This window comes from Anguilla anguilla, chromosome 17 (assembly GCF_013347855.1).
Source record: "Anguilla anguilla isolate fAngAng1 chromosome 17, fAngAng1.pri, whole genome shotgun sequence".
In the NCBI taxonomy this organism is placed as follows: Eukaryota; Metazoa; Chordata; class Actinopteri; order Anguilliformes; family Anguillidae; genus Anguilla; species Anguilla anguilla.
This window is the reverse complement of record NC_049217.1, coordinates 3091153-3111710: the sequence shown is the minus strand read 5'-3', so window position 1 is coordinate 3111710 and position 20558 is coordinate 3091153. Positions and strand designations below refer to the sequence as shown.

The window sequence follows — 20558 nt, the reverse complement described above, 5'->3', positions numbered from 1 at the left end:
ATTGAGCCCTGTCAAAGTTCTGCAACTGATGAAGCATTTTCAAAGGAATCACGTGACGCTCAACCTGTCACTCAAACGTAACGAGGTAATAAGAGGTTTCCCTCGTGTTCTGAGAAACGAAGGCGACTTCCCATTCACTCTCCTGTGACTCGCTGTTCAGGCATTTGTGGGGACTCACCTGCCCTCAAACTTGTGTTTGAGGAAGTCGAAGAGAGCCTTCTGCATCATGTCAGTAACCTGACAGGCAACAGAATGGGGAAACTGGTGAGCTTTGCAAAGAGCGGTCATGTGACTAAAAATAGCAAACTGTTACCAGCACATTCAATGAGTTCAGATGGTTGGGATCCATGACACATGCATATTCTAGGCAAAACGACACGATCATATGGAACATTGACATTCTGTGCAAGATACTGTATAAATATCATGTTTCAACACTGTGGTCTGTTTGGGGTTTTTTTAACACAATCGGTCGTCATAACAACTGCTAGCCTCTTCCTGTTTTCTGAGGCACCACAAACCAGAAAACATGTGAAATGTAGAGTATGAACACTTACTATGTGGGTGTGTGTACAATGAACCCATCGGTGATATGTTTTTACATGACTAATGAGAAACAGAAGTCTGGAAGGAAACCTATTATAGTGCCGAAAGATAAATTTTACAGCATTTTTAATTTGATCACTTCAGAAATAAAGAACATGAACAAAAGCTTAGAGAACCAGCAGCCGATGATTCACCAGCTCACCTCATAGCCTTTGAGGGAGGGCCCCACCAGAATTATGGGTCTCATGGAAGGTACCACGTCATAAGGGGGGACATGTTCCATCTGGACCGTGGGAAAGACCAAAGGAAAGGGGGTTGGATACAATATGTACACACAAAAAATATTTAACACAAAATATATAATCTATTTATACACAAGATATACAATATATTTAACAGGATATGAAATTCACAACAAATTTAATGACAAATTACAATTGTTACGAATATATGTGTAGAAATATTTAACATATATTGTAAACTGGGGGAGAGGGGGAGCTGGGCAAACCATTCGGCCTAAACTAAAGCAGGACTACAGGTTAAGCCAGTTGGTTTATAAACGTGTTTATTTCTTTGTTTAAAAAACCTAGAGGTCGATATTAGCTATTATTATAGCCTTCTTTAATGTCGTCATAATTAAATTCGGCACTAAAAGAGTACAGCGGAACAGAGGGGGCGGGGCCAGTGCCAATACAGACACTGCTCCTGCTTATATCACAGAGCCCCGCACCAGGGGGGTGTTTCACCAAGCAGGATTACTGAGTTACTTCAGACCACGCTCCAGATTTGGGAGGGTTCCGAGTTGTACTCAGTACAGTCACCCTGCTAACTCAGTACAGTCATCCTGCTAACTCAGTACAGTTATTCTGCTAACTCAGTAGTCATCCTGCTAACTCAGTACAGTCATCCTGCTAACTCAGTAGTCATCCTGCTAACTCAGTAGTCACCCTGCTAACTCAGTACAGTCATCCTGCTAACTCAGTACAGTTATTCTGCTAACTCAGTAGTCATCCTGCTAACTCAGTACAGTCATCCTGCTAACTCAGTACAGTTATTCTGCTAACTCAGTACAGTCATCATGCTAATTCAGTACAGTTATTCTGCTAACTCAGTACAGTCATCCTGCTAACTCAGTAGTCATCCTGCTAACTCAGTACAGTTATTCTGCTAACTCAGTACAGTTATTCTGCTAACTCAGTACAGTCACCCTGCTAACTCAGTACAGTTATTCTGCTAACTCAGTACAGTCATCCTGCTAACTCAGTACAGTCATCCTGCTAACTCAGTACAGTCATCCTGCTAACTCAGTACAGTCACCCTGCTAACTCAGTACAGTTATTCTGCTAACTCAGTACAGTCATCCTGCTAACTCAGTACAGTCATCCTGCTAACTCAGTACAGTTATTCTGCTAACTCAGTACAGTCATCCTGCTAACTCAGTACAGTCATCCTGCTAACTCAGTACAGTTATCCTGCTAACTCAGTACAGTTATTCTGCTAACTCAGTACAGTTATTCTGCTAACTCAGTACAGTCATCCTGCTAACTCAGTACAGTCATCCTGCTAACTCAGTACAGTCATCCTGCTAACTCAGTACAGTTATTCTGCTAACTCAGTACAGTCATCCTGCTAACTCAGTACAGTCATCCTGCTAACTCAGTACAGTTATCCTGCTAACTCAGTACAGTCATCCTGCTAACTCAGTACAGTCATCCTGCTAACTCAGTACAGTTATCCTGCTAACTCAGTACAGTCATCCTGCTAACTCAGTACAGTTATCCTGCTAACTCAGTACAGTCATCCTGCTAACTCAGTACAGTCATCCTGCTAACTCAGTACAGTCACCTTGCTAACTCAGTACAGTCATCCTGCTAACTCAGTACAGTTATCCTGCTAACTCAGTACAGTCATCCTGCTAACTCAGTACAGTCATCCTGCTAACTCAGTACAGTCATCCTGCTAACTCAGTACAGTTATTCTGCTAACTCAGTACAGTCATCCTGCTAACTCAGTACAGTTATTCTGCTAACTCTGTACAGTCATCCTGCTAACTCAGTACAGTCATCCTGCTAACTCAGTACAGTTATTCTGCTAACTCAGTACAGTCATCCTGCTAACTCAGTACAGTTATTCTGCTAACTCAGTAATCTTGCTTTGTGAAACAGGGCCCAGGGCTGCTGGTGCTCCCTGGAGTACAGACTGTGACTGGAACCATATGACTGGTGGTCCCTGTAATACTGACAGTGACTAAGAGCATATGATTGGTTCTCCCTGGCTCAGCATGCACTAGTGACTCCTCTGGCCAATCACACGCCTGCAGTCTCCACCAGCTGCACCAGAGGCCCAATACTTTGGCACAATAAAGACCTAACACAGCGATCTCAAACCCCTGCCCTGTGTGCGGCCCCCAGCGTGCTGTTAATCAGCGCGTTCCAGCTCTAAAGCGTTTCGTTTAAAGACAAGACTGTTCCTTCTGCCGCGTGGGCGTAGAGATGCCTATTCGATGTCAGTCTCCTTTATAAATATTCATAGCACGTTAGCATTAGCATAGCACGTTAGCACGCGGGCACGGTGAGCCGCGTCGGGGAGCCGATAGGCAGCCCGCGTGGGCCGACGTTCGCATGCAAACGAGGCTCCTCTCGCCTGGAGGGGATCACCCGGCCCACTCGGAGAGAGGCCGTCGCGCAGACGGACGCCGCAAAATCATCTCATGGCGCTTTTTCAAGTCACGTACCGTGTGTTCGTGTTCTGTGGCTTTCATGCTGCCCGTATACTACATCAGCCGAAAAATTTTAACAAAAGCTATTTTCACCAGAGAGGTTGTCTGATGTTATAAACAGTGATGAGCTCGGAATCGCAATCGATCGTTTCAAATTAGTAGAAAGAAGGCAGCGGGAACTGAAATGATTTTTTAAAAGCTGCACGTACACGCATGACTTTTCCACACTGTGTGGGTGGTGCGGTTATGGTGGCCTAGTGTTTAAGCCAGCTTGCTGGGTATGACACTGAAGATTACCGCTAGGCCCATAATTCCCTTGGCGTTGTGTCAGATTGTTTTTCTGCGCCTGATTGCGCTGCTGCCAAACTTCAGCCGGACAGACGCTGCCGATCGAACCGATCGCTTGGCTTCGATCGGCCTGTTTTCCAGCATTTCTTTCAGGAACAGTTTTCTAATTAAAACCGCGATTTGGTTCAATTTAGATATTTTCAATTCGTATAATGCACACAACTTTTTAATTAAGAAGGTTTATCGGAATAAAAAAAAACTAGAAATTGTTTAATTTGAGGGCATTAAATCACTTTTTTTTTCTGTTTAATTGGGTTTAATATTATTCTCGTCTGTACTCCAGAACACCTGCCCATTTCGAGGGTGAGCGTATCACGACCCTGTCCAAAAACAGGCCCCTGTCGCGATGGCGGAAAATTGCGCTGACGCCGGGAAGCACGAGCGCAGGCCGGCTGAAACCCAGCGTTCAAATGGAAGGGAAAACACTTCCCCGCGCGTTAGCGTCCGCCACCCTTCCCCGCGCGTTAGCGTCCGCCACCCTTCCCCGCGTGTTAGCGTCCGCCACCCTTCCCCGCGCGTTAGCGTCCGCCACCCTTCCCCGCGCGTTAGCGTCCGCCACCCTTTCCCGCGTCGCGTCCCGTACAGCGCCGTTCGTGTGCCGCCAACAACAAGTTTGCGATAGATTACGCCAGTGGTGTCAAACTCGTGCCATGGAGGGCCGTGTGTATGCAGGTTTTCATTCCAACCAATTAATGCTGCCTTAATTGAGTCCAATTACTCATTCAGCCATATGCGTTTAACTGCATTGAAGCACAGAATATAAGAAAATTTTTATTTAGACAATGCGGGTCACCATAGACGTCGGGTCACCATTGTGCACAAACCTGCATCCCTAATTCAGCAAATAATTTAACTAATTATATAATCAAGATCTGAGGCTGGAATGAAAACCTGCATACACACGGCCCTCCATGGCACGAGTTTGACACCACTGGATTACGCGGTCGATCGCCTGCAAATTCCCCCGCTCCTCAGGAGGGCGGCGGACTTCCCCAGATCTTCCCCTTATTCATCTCGTGAATAGACGGCACCGTGAGACGTTGAACCTCAGAGAATACAAACCGCAGAGACTCACCAACTTCTGTTTCTGTTTAGCCGGACCACCTATCATGGACGCACACACCCCAGCGAGAGGGATTTAACAAAAAAAAACAGACAACAAAGAACAAGAACACAGAGCACGTGTGTTATTGACAGGTTGGGAGGGGGGGGCATTAGGAGGGGGAAGCTGGCTGTGCTCACAGGAAGCTGACGCAGGAGGCCTTACTTTAGGACATGGAGGTATGTGGGACTGAAACAGTTGGTCAGAGAATGTCTCTGCCACCATTCTGTACAAACAGGTACAGAGCGGTGGCATGATCTGTTTAAGTCCAATTTATGAGATAAGTATATGTTAAATATATGCTCGCTGCATAAGGGTATGTAGTTGCCTTTTGGTGGGATATTTTTTGTCCTCCTGTGCATTTTTCTCATCGCCCACACACATACAACCCAACCTGCACGTCCCATGTGACAGCCAGCCAGCTCATCCGTAGACACACACACACACACGCACGCGCACACACACACGCACACACACACACACGCGCGCACACACACGCCGCTCACCCTGACCGCGGTGATCAGAGACAGGGGGAGGGGGCGGGGTTTAGAGCAGGGGAGTCGGTGTGGTTAGTGGGGCGGGGCTGGAGGGAGGCGGGGGAACGGCAGCAGCGGGGAGGCGTGGCTCCAGCGGGGCGAGGGGCGGGGCGGGGGTCCCCCTCGGTGTTACCTTCTTAAAGAAGGGGAGGCGGTGGGCGTTTGCCTGGGGGGAGGTGACACTGCCGGCGCTGGCCCTGGGGGAGCGGGAGTCTGCCTGGGGTTCGGAGGGCTCCTCCGAGTCCAGGTCCAGGGGCTCAACGTCAAAGCCCACCGTGGACATTTCCACGTGAGCTGGGCGGCGGGGCAAGGCGGGGTGGGGGCGGGGTCCGGGGGAGGTGGGGGGCGGGGCAGGAACCAGGTAAATATGGGAGGGAAAAAAGGGAGAGGGGAGAGAAAGAGGGAGAGGGGGAGAAAGAGGGAGAGTGAGGAGAAAGAGGGAGAGGAGGCAAAAAGAGGGAGGGGGGAAGAAAGAGGGAGGGTGGAGGCAAAGGGAGAGGGGGGAGAAAAGGGAGAGGGGGAAAAAGAGGGAGAGGTGGAGGGAAAAGGAGGAGGGTAAGGACAGACAGAGAGGGTGTGGACATGGAGAGGAAATGCAGGATGACAGAGAGAGAGAGAGAGGAGCACAGAAAGAGAAGGAGGGCAGGAGGAGGAGGAGGAGGAGAGGAAAGTCATGGCTCAGGTTTGGTGAAATACAGGAAAATACCCAGGTACTGAAAACAGATGCGGAAAAAACACCCAGATAGGAGAAACAGGAAGTGAAAAGGCAAGGATTTGAACCAATGGGAAGTGGACACGATGAGAGAATAATAATAATAATAATAATAACCATCCACCATCAGGCCAGAGATAAAGGTATATGAGGGTGATATAGTGATAGAGGGACACTATAAAAAAGAAAGAGGAAAGAGACAAAAGAGAGAGAGAGAGAGAGCGAGAGGAAGAGAGAGAGAGATAAGCACTATGTAGGGCTGGTGTGTAAGGTGTCTGCAGGGCTGGTGGGAGAGGAGTATAGGTGCAGGGTGGGGCGGGGTGGAGTGGGGTGGTGCTGCGCGCTCAGGTACACGTTGGGGGTTTGTGCTGGATCCTGGGGGTGGGACAGGGATGAACAGCAGGGGCGGGGGTCTGCCAGGATAAGGGGCTGGGTTTTGGGGGGCAGCATAAACTCTGGGGAGACCACTGATTATCCTGTAGCTGACGGTGCAACCCAGCAAGACTTCAGCAGCGTGGAGGCCATTCACACAGAGGTGTCTTTAAGACCAAACAGGGGCAATGACATACATGCTGTTGGCTTTGCCCAACTCTGGCTTTGATAGCTCAGGGTAAATCCTGCCATTTCTCTAAAGTTCTACTATTTTCCACTCTGATATCTGTCCACATTTTTTCCAAAACTCCCCTCTTTTTAAGCCCTGGGGTTGTGTTTTATATCGATTTTTTATATATTTTTTAAATTTTATTTTACATTTACCACTCTATTTTCAGTTCTGAAAAGAATCAGCCCTTTACAAAGCATTGAGCTCCCTTCAAGGATAAGAACTTTGGGACTCAGTTGATACCATAACCGTGTTTATAACAGGAAGCTGACAAAACACAAAAACATTTCCTGTTCTAGGTTACTTCCTGTGCTTCACACTAATTACAGGAAGTGAGAATTGTCGCTCTTCAAACCATACTAGGAGCCATGGCATGCTTTTTAAAAGGCTTCATCACAAGCACACTGACTGCATAGGTAAGAGAAAGCACTGGAGGTGATACAGCGTTATCGTGCTACACACACAGAGCAAGAGCAACAGCTGCAAGGCCGCAGCCGCGCTCTTAATTTGGCAGAAATGAGCGTGGCCAGTCCTGTTTCCTGCCGGTGATGTCATCCTCACCTGTGCCGGGGGGAGTGGGTCTGCGCGTTCCCGTGGCAACGTCGCCCAGGCTGGAGCTTCCCCCAGACTTACTGCGATGGGAAACAGGACAGTGATCGGCTGTGCAGCTCACTCACACACATACAGCACACAGCTCATCTGAACGGGAAGAGAGGTGCTCGGGGTACACAGTTTGAGGGGGATAGAGTGATTAAACACTCATTTAGGGTGAATGGGGTGTGATGTTTTTATATACGGCAGCTGTCCTCGTCCCTGGTGCTGAAGAGCCGCAGGGTCTGCTGGTGCTTTTTGTTATCGACATTTCGGAGGCGACATAGCTCAAGAGGTAAGACCGATTGTCTGGCAGTCGGAGGGTTGCCGGTTCAAACCCTGCCCTGGGCGTGTCGAAGTGTCCTTGAGCAAGACACCTAACCCCTAACTGCTCTGGCGAATGAGAGGCATCAATTGTAAAGCGCTTTGGATAAAAGCACTATATAAATGCAGTCCATTTACCATTTTACCATTTGTTATCAGCACTTCATTGGTCAGCTGAAGCAGCTGATCACACAGTTAACTCACCTCGCCTGGTTTCTCAGCTGCGGGTCTTAAGGTTAAAACCGAATCCTGCAGACCCTGCTGCTCTCTGGGGTCAAAACTGGTCACCCCTGATATAGGCTGTTGGGTGGGTGGATTTTGTGCTGGTGTGATGGCGCTGGTAGGACAGCACAGGTGTAGCGGCGCAGGTGAGACCCACCTGGAGCTGAGGCGGTTCTGTCTCATCCTCTGCTCCTGCAGCAGCCGGGTGTTCTCCAGCTTCACGGGGCTGGGGATGAAGCCCACCTCGCAGCCCTCCTTCACCAGGCGCCCGATCCACCACTCGTTGTTGTACTTCTGCAGACGGAGAGAGCAGCAGCAGCTCCGTCAGCCTTCCAGGCTAACGCCCGGCAGCACTCGGGGCCAGACCTGCTAAAGGACTGCTACTGCTTTTCCAACACAACAGTAGTTTGCCGCCAGGTCGCAACATCGATGCTGTATTTACTCAACAATTTTCCGTCTGTCGGTGTTAATATTCTTTCCACAGTTGGACCAACACTCGTGTATCTTGCCCTCGTAAAGTGTTTTCTTTATGTACACCATCTAACGTCGTGCTATCTTTATATCCTCTGCTGTTCATTTTATTATACCTAATGAATTCATTCTATGTGATGTCACTCCAAATCTTTATCCTCTCCGTTGATGTTCATTTCCGTGCTATAAAATGGCATCGTGAAGCTGTACCTTGTTGGCTATTACCTACATTTCCTGATTTATATTTCCTGCTATTACCTACATTTCCTGATCTGCTCATTTATGTTTTCTTTTTCTTGTCGTTCCCTCGCTACCCTTGTAATGTGGGCGTGTAAGCATCCCACATTTTTTCTGACCCTTTTCATGACTGTCTCCTACCGCAAAATTGCACATGAGGATGTTGTCTCTGTGAATCGGTTGGTAATGTGTTACATTTGTGACCGCAACAGAGCCGCAATGCAGCCAATGTGTTTGCGCTGCGACTGTTTCCTTAGTAAATCTGGTCCTCAGTGCATTATCAGCGTTTCAGATATGGGTTCTGCTGATGCATAGAGAACTAGTCTCAGAACCCAAGCAAGCAGAGCCGCAGAGATCTCAATACGCTCTCCCCTTACAGTCTGGGAATAGCACTCACTGTAGCAGGGGTAGCTGTGCCAGTGGTGTGCCAGTTTGGACACTCGTCAAATTCTCAGTTGGCAGTTTGAGGAAGCGTGACGTTTGACACACGCCTCCTCTCGCTATTCAACCAATATCCTTCGTATTACGTTTCTCATATTCTACACTCTGTCTTAAAGCTTCTCATATTCTACACTCTGTCTTAAAGTTTCTCATATTCTACACTCTGTCTTAAAGTTTCTCATATTCTACACTCTGTCTTAAAGCTTCTCATATTCTACACTCTGTCTTAAAGTTTCTCTAATTCTACCCTGCATCTAAAAGTTTCTTTCATTTGACCCTGTGTCTTAAAGTTTCTCTAATTAATTCTACCCAGAGTCTTAAAGATTATTTAATTTGACCCAAAGTCTTAAAGTTTCTTCCATTTGACCCTGTGTCTAAAAAGTTTGTTCACTGGTTTAAAATTCCACCTCTGCCTCCTCTGACCTGCCCTCAGTGAGCGGGGATCCCTTATAAATTATTAGTCACATCCTGAAAAGTGAGCAGGCCTACTGCTCTGAACTGCACCACTTCCATCAGGGTGAAAGCAGAGAGGTGTACGCCTGACACATGAGAAGTTAATACCCAGGTCTGTTTAATGGCTCCCAGAGGATCATCTGTGGATGGACTGGGGGAGTGGCCCTGAGTTTGACTGACAGCCGCATGCCCCTCCCCCCCCCTGACCTCTTTGATGTGCAGGAAGTCTTTGGCCTCGAAGGAGATGGCCATGCCCGCCACCGGAACGTCATCGTTGGGACCCGAGTTGTAGCCGACATTAGTCCTGACAGCAAAGGCAACAGGTTTGGTCTGTGGTAGGCGGAAGAGAGAAAGGGAGGGATGGATAGAGAGAGAAAGAGAGAGAGAGAGAGAGAGAGAGAGAAGCAGGGTGGGAAAGAGAGAGAAATTATGATATGAGGTAGAGACATGAGACATTCCCCTCATGCTAACAGGTGACTGTTGGGAGTTGGAAGACGTTTGGAGTAACTTGCATTGAATATGAATGTCACACATGCCATAATGGGGTTTCTGAGAAACTTCAACCCTTGCAAGTACTTAGAAATAACCTGACATCTATGTATAGTGTTTTGTTCTGAACTGAATAGAGACACTGAGTCAGACAGAATCTTAGGATGTAAAAATGACAGTAAGACAAAAGTGTGATACAAATAACTGTCTTTCAAGCACATATTAAATATATTTCAGTTTGCGCTGGTTGGGGACAAACGAGGACAGTCTCTCTGGTGAGAGGACGGCGATGATGACAGGCGTGTGACAGGCCGCGCCCTCTCACCTTGGCCTTCTCGAGCGTGGCGAGGGCTTGCCTGTCGGCCTCCTTCCTCAGGGCCTCGGGGTCCTCCTCCAGGGACACGTCCGAGTCAGAGGGGCGGCTGGTGTAGGAGTCTGCAGAGCCCTGGGGCAGGGAGCAAGAGAGAGGGAACAGCTTAGAGTACACTCTCCCAGAAGAAAGGGAACAGCTTAGAGTGCACTCTCCCAGAAGAAAGGGAACAGCTTAGAGTGCACTCTCCCAGAAGAGAGGGAACAGCTTAGTTTACACTCTCCCAGAAGAGAGGGAACAGCTTAGTTTACACTCTCCCAGAAGAGAGGGAACAGCTTAGTTTACACTCTCCCAGAAGAAAGGGAACAGCCCAGAGTACACTCTCGCAGAAGAGAGGGAACAGCTTACCATACACTCTCCCAGGAGAGAGGGAACAGCTTACCATACACTCTCCCAGGAGAGAGGGAACAGCTTACCATACACTCTCCCAGGAGAGAGGGAAGAGCTTAGAGTACACTCTCCCAGGAGAGAGGGAAGAGCTTAGAGTACACTCTCCCAGAAGAGAGGGAACAGCCCAGAGTACACTCTCCCAGGAGAGAGGGAAGAGCTTAGAGTACACTCTCCCAGGAGAGAGGGAACAGATTACAGAGTACACTCTCCCTGAAGAGAGGGAACAGCCCAGAGTACACTCTCACAGAAGAGAGGGAACAGCTTAGATTACACTCTCCCAGAAGAAAGGGAACAGCCCAGAGTACACTCTCGCAGAAGAGAGGGAACAGCTTACCATACACTCTCCCAGGAGAGAGGGAAGAGCTTAGAGTACACTCTCCCAGGAGAGAGGGAACAGCCCAGAGTACACTCTCCCAGAAGAGAGGGAAGAGCTTAGAGTACACTCTCCCAGGAGAGAGGGAACAGCTTACCATACACTCTCCCAGAAGAGAGGGAAGAGCTTAGAGTACACTCTCCCAGGAGAGAGGGAACAGATTACAGAGTACGCTCTTCCAGAAGAGAGGGAACAGCCCAGAGTACACTCTCCCAGGAGAGAGGGAACTTATTACAGAGTACAGCACGATTGCCCTGCGCCATATAAAACGTGTTGGCAAAGTTTGTTACTATCAAGTAAATATGTCAAATTGTATAGAAACCTGAATTGGCATAAAACTGAAATCATTAGAACAGCAGGCAGGCAATCATATCTGGACAAAATTCCCAGCTTTAGATTTACACCAATTTCCATTGGATATTGACAGAGATTCCCAGCCTAAAATCGACCAGATTTATCATGTCACCACCACAACTGCTCTGCCCCATATAAAATGCATTGCCAAAGTTATCGCGTTACAATCGCATAATATTGGACATTTATGTGAACGTACCACAAACCTTTGAGTGCACAATCGTGTCTGTATCATGAATGGGCAAGCTTAATGTAACAAAGTTCTCAGCAGCAGCAGATTTCACATCAATCATATCAAAGTGTACCTGTCTGTCAGACAGAAGCCGTAAAGAAGAGTGATGAAAGCATTTTTTTAAAAATGACACACAATCTAACGACAAGGCGTCTGCAACGGGCCGGTCGACCGCAGTTGTGCAGGTGCATGCGCGCGTATCTGCATGCGTGCGTATGCGGGCGTGCACAGGAAGCGCCTGCGCAGCTGCTGCGGTCGCCCTGCAGGCTGACAGACGCACGCAGACAGCAGCGGACTCCACTGCGCCACCGCGCCAGCGGCCAGAGGAGGAAGTAAACGCTGTGCGTGTCCCTCATTTCCATTCCTCAGTTTCCCCCAAGCGCTAAACCCACACACAATATACACACACACACACACACACACACACGCACGCGCGTACACACACACACACACACACACATTACACACACACGCACGCGCGCACGCATGCACACACACACATACACACAATATACACACACGCATGCACGCATGTGCGCATACACACACACGCACATACACACACACATACACACACGCACACATACACACACACATGCACACACATGCACATACACACACACATACACACACACGCACACACACGCACACACATACACACACGCGCAAACATGGACACACACACACACACACTCAGCGCTCCGCTCTGCTGGGTGTAGAGGCTGGTATGTCCCGATCCTGCCACTCAGTGTTCTCTCGCGGGTGTGATCACGCACGCCTCCTAAAAAAAGAGTGCCTGCACGCAGCGCGCGATAAAGAGAGCAGACACCTGCCATACAGACCGTCCTGCAGCAGGAGGAGGACAGAGACTGGCAGGGGAGACAGTGAGAGCAGTGACTGGCAGAGACAGTGGTGCAGTGACTGGCAGTAGAGACAGTGAGAGCAGTGACTGGCAGGAGAGACAGTGAGAGCAGAGACTGGCAGGAGAGACAGTGAGAGCAGTGACTGGCAGAGACAGAGAGAGCAGTGACTGGCAGTAGGGACAGTGAGAGTAGTGACTGGCAGTAGGGACAGTGAAAGCAGTGACTGGCAGTAGAGACAGTGAGAGCAGTGACTGGCAGTAGAGACAGTGAGAGCAGTGACTGGCAGTAGGGACAGTGAGAGCAGTGACTGGCAGAGACAGTGGTGCAGTAACTGACAGTAGAGACAGTGAGAGCAGTGACTGGCAGTAGAGACAGTGAGAGCAGTGACTGGCAGTAGGGACAGTGAGAGCAGTGACTGGCAGAGACAGTGGTGCAGTAACTGACAGTAGAGACAGTGAGAGCAGTGACTGGCAGGAGAGACAGTGAGAGCAGTGACTGACAGAGACAGTGGTGCAGTAACTGACAGTAGAGACAGTGAGAGCAGTGACTGGCAGGAGAGAGTGAGTGCAGTGACTGGCAGTAGAGACAGTGAGAGCAGTGACTGGCAGTAGAGACAGTGAGAGCAGTGACTGGCAGGAGAGACAGTGAGAGCAGTGACTGGCAGGAGAGGCAGTGAGAGCAGTGACTGGCAGTAGAGACAGTGAGAGCAGTGACTGGCAGGAGAGACAGTGAGAGCAGTGACTGGCAGTAGAGACAGTGAGAGCAGTGACTGGCAGTAGACAGTAAGTGCAGTGACTGGCAGAGACAGTGGTGCAGTGACTGGCAGTAGAGACAGTGAGAGCAGTGACTGGCAGTAGAGACAGTGAGAGCAGTGACTGGCAGGAGAGACAGTGAGAGCAGTGACTGGCAGGAGAGACAGTGAGAGCAGTGACTGGCAGTAGGGACAGTGAGAGCAGTGACTGGCACAAGAGACATAGAGTTCTGTGACCAACAGTAAGGAGGGGGGCAGTCGATGGAGGGGAGAGAGAGGAGGGGAGGGGGCTCTGTATTGGAAACTCCCAGGGGAGGAAATAGAGGGATTATCACACTGGGGAGCAGAGTTTTGAGCACATTATTCCTCTCAGCCTACTCTTCCATTCTCTCTCCCTCTCCACCCCTTCCTCTCTTACTCACCCACTCCCCCTTATCTCTCTCTCCCTCTCTCTCTCTCTCTCTCTCTCTCTCAAATTCAAATTCAAATAGCTTTATTGGCAGGAAATACATAGGTACATATTGCCAAAGCATCATAAATCAAAATACATATTTACAGTGGAATACTAATAATTAACATTCTATTAAAAAACTAAATAAATAAATAATAATAATAATAATAATAATAATAATAATAATAATAATAATAAAATAAAATAAAATAAATAAATAGATAATTGTAATTATGTACGATGGACACTCAGTGTCCCTCAGGTTATGGCAAGCTGAGACATATTGAGCCGCAATTGGGGCTGTTGGTCCTTGTCCTAATAGGACTGCACATTTTTCATTCTTTGATAAAGAATGGAAGTTTTGTATAATTTCTGAAAATTTTTGGTAATATATTTTTCTAATATTTGTATATTTTGTACAATTTAGGAGGAAGTGCATCTCTGTCTCAACCTCTCCTGTCTTACAGTGACCACATATTCGTTTTTCTTTTGGTAACCATGAATTTCTGTGTCTGCCTTTTTCAATTTCAAGGGTGTGGTCACTGAGTCTGTATTTGGTCAGGATCCGTCTCTGCTTTGTATCTCTGACAGAGAAGAGATACCCTGCTGGAGTATAGTCTTTTTTCAGGGTTCGATAGCAATTTAGTCGACTTTGTGTTTTGGTTTCTTTATCCCAATGTTCCAAATACAAATTTTTTGTTTGTTGCATAATTTGGGTTATTCTGATTTGCGGCTGGTAAGCAGTGCTGGTCTGAGCGTGATGCAGGTTAGTTTGGGTTATAGAATTAGTAAGCTTCAGTACCAGCTGACTGAGGGGACTCTTTTCTGGGTTCAGTTCTTGGGATTTTAGCGCTTTAAATTGTAGCGTGTTATTGGGACTTGATTTGAGATGTATCCAGAATTTTAGAGCTCTTTTTTGTATATTTATTACCAATGGGAATCGGCCTAATTCTGCCCTACATGCATTGTTAGGTGTTTTCCTTTGTATTTGCAAGATATTTCTGCAGAATTCAGTATGTAGGGATTCAATTGGATTCTTGTCCCATGCAGTGTAGTCTTGCTGACTGAGTGGACCCCAGACCTCACTTCCATAAAGCGCAATAGGCTGAATTACACTGTCAAATAATTTGGACCAGATTCTAATTGGGATATTTAGTTTGAAAAGTTGTCTTTTTATTGCATATGTTGCTCTTCAAGCTTTTTCTTTTAATGCATTTACTGCCATGCGGAAACTTCCTGATGCAGTGATAGTCAGACCAAGGTAGGTATTATTCATAGTGTGCTCTAGGGCGGTGTTACCTAGAGTTAATTTGTATCTGTTTTCCTGACATCTGGGCTTCTTTTGAAAAATCATGATTTTTGTCTTTTTAAAATTTACTGCCTGGGCCCTAGTTCTGGCAGTATTGCTGAAGAAGATCTAGGTGTTGCTGTAACCCTTTTTTTTTCTCTCTCTCTCTCTCTCCACAGCCCTGAGGCAGTTAGACCCTCAGGTGTGTAAAAACAGCCCGTTGTACGTTACGCATTACACTGCGGGGGTCCTTACGGGTACTAAGTACTCAAGATGCCTTCATAATAAGGTGCCAAGACAACCAAGGATAAAAGTCAATATCTATCTGCCGAGCGCGGCGTGGCTGGCCGCCCTCCGCGGGATGATTCACGGCCGTGCGCTCGACTCCTTATTTAAGGGACCGCTGAGAGGCACCGAGGGAGGGGCCGTAACCATAATAAAAATCAAAGGAAAGTACTTTATGGACTCCCCCTGCCAAGCCCCCCCCCATACCCCGGCAGGTGGCATTCCTGCAATCTCAATCTACGCTCCACCGGCCAGCGTGTGTCACCGTAAAGAGAGAGAGGGGCGAAAACCGGCTATATCTCCCCCCAGGGATCCTCTTCAAATATCCGATCTTCCTGGAAACACATAAAAATCAATCCTCAAGTTCTCGTCGAGACAGAAACCATTATGACGGTAAGTTAACGATCCCTAAGGCAGCGCTTTTAGCTCAGCAAATTAGCGTTTAGCTAACGGCCGCGCTGCCGGCATTCCGTGCGGGCTCTGAACTCGCGGCCCAGTAAAACGGGGGGATCTCGTTCCCCCCCCCCCGTTTCTGGCGGAGCGGCGATATTCGCGGGTTTAGCGGTTTCATTTTGATCGGCGTCCCGTTTGAGCCCCCCGGATTTGAAGTCGAGATTCTCGCACGCGGGAGAACCTGCGACCCGCCCGCCACTCAGCGCGTTTAGGCAGCTGCTCCCCACGTCGGCCTCAGCCTCGAGCCCCCCCGCGGGCTGCTGCTTTCGCAGATAACCGCGCGGTCCCGGCTCTCGGCCAATCCGTGTGAATGAAAGAGAGCCTCTCGCTTTAGGGGTCTCTGGATGGAGCTAGCGTCCCCACCTCCACGCGCGCGTGCTGGAAAGGCGTTCACCGAAGTCCAACAGAAAAACAGTCCTCCGAAACCCGGTTCTTGTTCGTTTAATATTACACGGCTTCGTTTACTTCGGCTCACCTAAAGTTGAACTCTGAGCATTTAGCATGTTTTTTTTTGCTAGCCCCACCTATGTTACATCTCACACTATAACCCCGCACACATTTACTTCCCAAAAATATTTCTCTATCCGTGGGAAAGGAGTGCAACCACATTTATAATCGCAACATGAATTCAGCACACGCACAGGTCTACACATATTATTCTGAGTTACAATAGCCTGGGATTACGCTCTCCAGTTATACATTTTTAATACATGTTTTGCCCACTATCCAAATGGCGATCACCAGTCCCTTCAAACTCTCCCCAGGTGCATGAAGAGCGCTTTGATATGAGCAGCGGTTGGGTGAATATGGGTCAGCGGTTGTGTGTCGTGCTCCAGTGTGAACACGCATTACAGCAAAGCGGGCTGGCTGTTGAATATTGCATGTGCCGCGCTCCCCCTATGGAGCAGATGTCCTTTCATTATGCCACCCGATACGCTCTTTTCTCCCGGGTTTGGGAGGGCCCTCTGTGGCCCCTCCTCAGGGGCGCGCCGGAGGAGAGTAAGTCTCTGCTGAACCGCGCCGCTAGCCGCTAGCCGCCGCTCCGCCAACGCTCAGCCGCTCGCGAGCTCCAGTCCGAGCTGCGGGCTTCACGGGCACCTGCCAGACCCCCGCCAGACCCCCGCCAGGCCACTGCCAGGCCACTGCCAGGCCACTGCCAGGCCGCCACCAGACCACCCAATCGGCCGGAGGAGCCTCTAACCAGTGCCAGCGGTCTCCAACCCTGGTCCTGGAGAGCTACAGGGTCTGCTGGTTTTCACAGTGACTCTGCACTTCATGAATCAATCAGAGCAGTTGATTACACAGTTAACTCAGCTCACCTGGTGTCTTGGGTCTCAACTGGGTGCTGATTTTAAGGTGAAAACAAAAAGCAGCAGACCCTGTAGCTCTCCAGGACCAGGGTTGGAGACCACTGCTCTAACGTGACTCAGACGAGGACAATCCTGCCGACTGAGACTCCTCCCTCCCTGGGTGACACTACGGCAAATTAGCCCCCCTCCCACCCCCCCCCCACCCCCCACACACACAGCTGAATCCACACAGCTGACTGCGATAAATCCCTGCAAGCATTACCGCTACAATCAAATTCCCAATCCGCCCCATACGTTTATGATGATTATTTTATGTTTGAGACATTTAACTTGGCTGCACAATGAATTGCCCATTAGGGACAACACAAATTTATTGACAGACTGATTCAATGAAGTTGTTTCTGAGGTTTCTCCTGGATCAGTGTGTATCAGACTGCAACTTCATCTCTTCTGTTAATAATTGTGGCACACACATTGTCCGTATAACGCTATTTGTGCACACTGCTATCTTCTCGCCGCGTCTTTCTCGTAAGATATTTTAACCTCAGCGAGACTCATCCGGTTAGATTCAGAGGTTAACAGATAAAACCAACTTTCACCCTCGTTTTGTTAGCGAGAAACCCATTCTATTCGATGTTAAGCGAACCTAGCCACAGCCTCCATAACATCCACATTCATTCTGTAATTGAGGTCATGAACAAGGTCTCAATAAAGTGGGCGAGTACTTTTTCCCAGTACTGTAACTGTCTGAAAATACCGGAATCAGAATGTAGAGAGGCAGCACGGGGGGGGGGGGACGGGGGGGGGGGCGGGGATTTTAACAGACGCTGCTTGTTCCTCCGTTCCGCCCGACCCCTCGCGTCTCGCGGTGACCCCTGGGGGGTGACGGGCGGGCGTTTTCGCCAGCGGGTTCCTTTTACGTAAGCCTCCTTGTTTTTTGCGCGTCAGTCGTCGTCGTCGTCAGAAGGGGGGGCCCTTCTCTCTCTCCAGAGCGGAGCGCGGACTGGAATGTGCCGCCAGCTGAACGGGGGGGGGGGGGGAGAGGCCGAAACGGGTGAGTCATCAGGTGCGATTCATTTTTAAAATAGAGGTGAGGGTGCTCGGCGCGGGGCGCGCGTCAGGAAGTCAGATCGTTCGCCGAGGAGTCACGGCACGCGGGCCCCTCGCAGCCGCCGCGGGGCTCGATCCGCCGATCCGGGACGAGCGTCCGAACGGTCCCTCGCGATGCTCGTTTCTTTACACGTGCGCCGCGAAAATTACAAATGCATTTTTAAAGAGTAGCCATGACTCACGTATTTGTCATAACTCCAGCACAATTTTGTTTCATTTTCAAAGGCGCTGTGAGTAACTGTAAACCAGTAGTGGCTACTTTCCAATGGCGGTACCACAAAGTGCGTAAACACACACACATTGAAGCAAACACCTCAGCTCTCACACCCGCGCGAGACTTCACGTTCGGACCCTGACTCATGCCGTCTTGCCCAGACCTGACTATCTCTCACGTTCAAAAGGTGGATCAGTTTTGCTTCCCGACGAATGTCAATGTGCAATTAAAGTGATATCAGCTGCTGTCTGTGCCAAGTATCCCTCCTATACTCGATGGAACAACTCGCCATTGGATGAAAAATACCCCCCCCCCCTTGTTGCCACTCCCCTCAACAAATCCTGACTCATTTCAACCTTGTGATCTGCGCATTGGTCGCAGCCAATGCTCTCTCCATTTAGAAAAAAAAAAAAATCATTAAACAGGGGGTCAGAGGTCACGGTTGAGTCTACACTGCCAAAGAGAATAGAGGCAGGCCTGGACACGAAGTACGGCCTAAAAATACCACGGGGCTGCCTGCCACCACCGGCCGAATATACTGCGGGTGATAAATGCTGGGGTAGGTCCGGCGGGTGCTGGAGGTGGCGGCGCTGGGGGGTGTGGATGGGGGAGTAGGTTTACAACTCTATTTATTTCAACTAGTATTAATATCACGCTAAGTACACTAATATACAGTAAGCAAATGAAAAGGGATTTGCTTTCCTCAAACATTGGACAGAGACTAATGGTAACCCCTACTGAGAGACTGAAGCTTTCCCCCACGAAGATAGCTAACTACAGAGAGATCAAACACTGTCGCCATGTTTGCTGTGCTGCCTCAATCAAAAGCGGACAAAGCTCGGCCATGGCACGCAGGAAGTCGATGAAAAATGTGTCATCTCGCTGCTTTTAACTATCTCCGTTACCTAGCGGGGTACCCTCCTTTCATTTCTTTGCGGCGCGACCGGCTAGCTACGCGTGCGGCGAGTATGTACCACGTCGGGGGGGGGGGGGGGGGGGGGGGGGGTAATGGAATCCTGGGATACGTAATGGCCGGGGGTGTTTGCGCACTGTCGGGGGGGGGGGCATGGCGGGGACGAGTCGTTAGCCCCGCGGTCTCGCTTTCGCCGAATTTCCTCTCTGCGACCTTTGGCCTTTCCCATGAGGCTCCGCACATACATTACATTACATCAGCATAACAGACGCTCTTATCCCGACTAGAGCGACTCACTTAAAGTTAATGCATTCACTTGATTTATAGGAACCAAACGCATTTGCCTTATTTATAGGACTTGAACCCATTCGCCTGATTAATATTCGCAATACCGCCAGACCAGTCTAAGGATATTCCTACGCCAAACGGGTACATATGCAACATCACTCCAGCACTAATGCAAATTAACTATGCTAATTGTAAATCTTGACTAAGCTAAGTGCAAATCCCCAGTGCATTCACATTTTATTCCCTAACAAAATAAAAAACCGAAACCTTAGGAATATCGTAACCTGAATGAGCACAAAAGGTGGGGATGGGAGTGGGCGGGGCTTATGTTAGGGGGTGGGGATGGGAGTGGGCGGGGCTTATGCTAGGGGGTGGGGATGGGAGTGGGCGGGGCTTATGTTAGGGGGTGGGGATGGGAGTGGGCGGGGCTTATGTTAGGGGGTGGGGATGGGAGTGGGCGGGGCTTATGTTAGGGGGTGGGGATGGGAGTGGGCGGGGCTTATGTTAGGGGTTCACATGGTTTCATGTAATCCAGGGGTCTCAGTGCCTGCAGTGTCTTTGTGATTTCCTTTCAATCACCAGCCAATTAAAGCCCTGAAAACAAAGCGTGTGAACTCTTTAGCCAATCAAAGACATGGGGAAATTCTCACAAAAAGCCTTGGGGTTTTAAGGGGTAAAATTAGTCACTTGTACTGAAACGCATCAAAAACCAGCAGACGCTGCAGCCCTCCAAGACGGGAGTATGACACCCCTGATGTAAACTAAGCGGTCCAGATTCAGGCCAGTTGAATTTTTCCATCATGTATTCGCGATATGCACCTGACAAGACAAGATCAGAGAGCTGTCTCACGATCCTCAGGCAACACCATAGAAGGAGAGCAAATAGTAATCAGATGATATTTATTAAGTTATACTGAATAAATAACTTGCCACCGACTAAAGGATTAGTAACCTGGAAGCAACAGTTTAATTGATCTAAATAAACCAAAATTCAATTCATTTTCGTGAGACAGCGAGAGAACAGGCCGCAAAAACACGGGCACCTCTCTCCTCTATAATAATGTTTATTTTCCTGCGCTCCTGGTTGAGTTGAGCCCTATAGGTACATTATGCAGCATCTA

General features: G+C 48.9%; 1 protein-coding gene across 8 annotated transcripts in view; it reads right to left on the bottom strand.

The window, feature by feature from the left end:
* Positions 1–20558, bottom strand: part of LOC118216775 (voltage-dependent L-type calcium channel subunit beta-1-like) — a 70755-nt gene that overhangs the window by 17750 nt on the left and 32447 nt on the right. For 5 of the 8 annotated variants that reach the window (XM_035398248.1, XM_035398249.1, XM_035398254.1 and 2 more), the window contains 7 exons: positions 10118–10237; positions 9511–9633; positions 7859–7995; positions 7126–7196; positions 5385–5545; positions 749–829; positions 179–237 (listed from right to left, as the gene is read on the bottom strand). In XM_035398248.1, coding sequence (XP_035254139.1) covers positions 179–237; positions 749–829; positions 5385–5545; positions 7126–7196; positions 7859–7995; positions 9511–9633; positions 10118–10237 — 752 coding nt within the window. Of the gene's footprint in view, positions 1–178; positions 238–748; positions 830–4688; positions 4718–5384; positions 5546–7125; positions 7197–7858; positions 7996–9510; positions 9634–10117; positions 10238–20558 lie in introns of all 8 variants that reach the window. The other 3 variants (XM_035398250.1, XM_035398252.1, XM_035398255.1) reach the window with 1 other exon arrangement.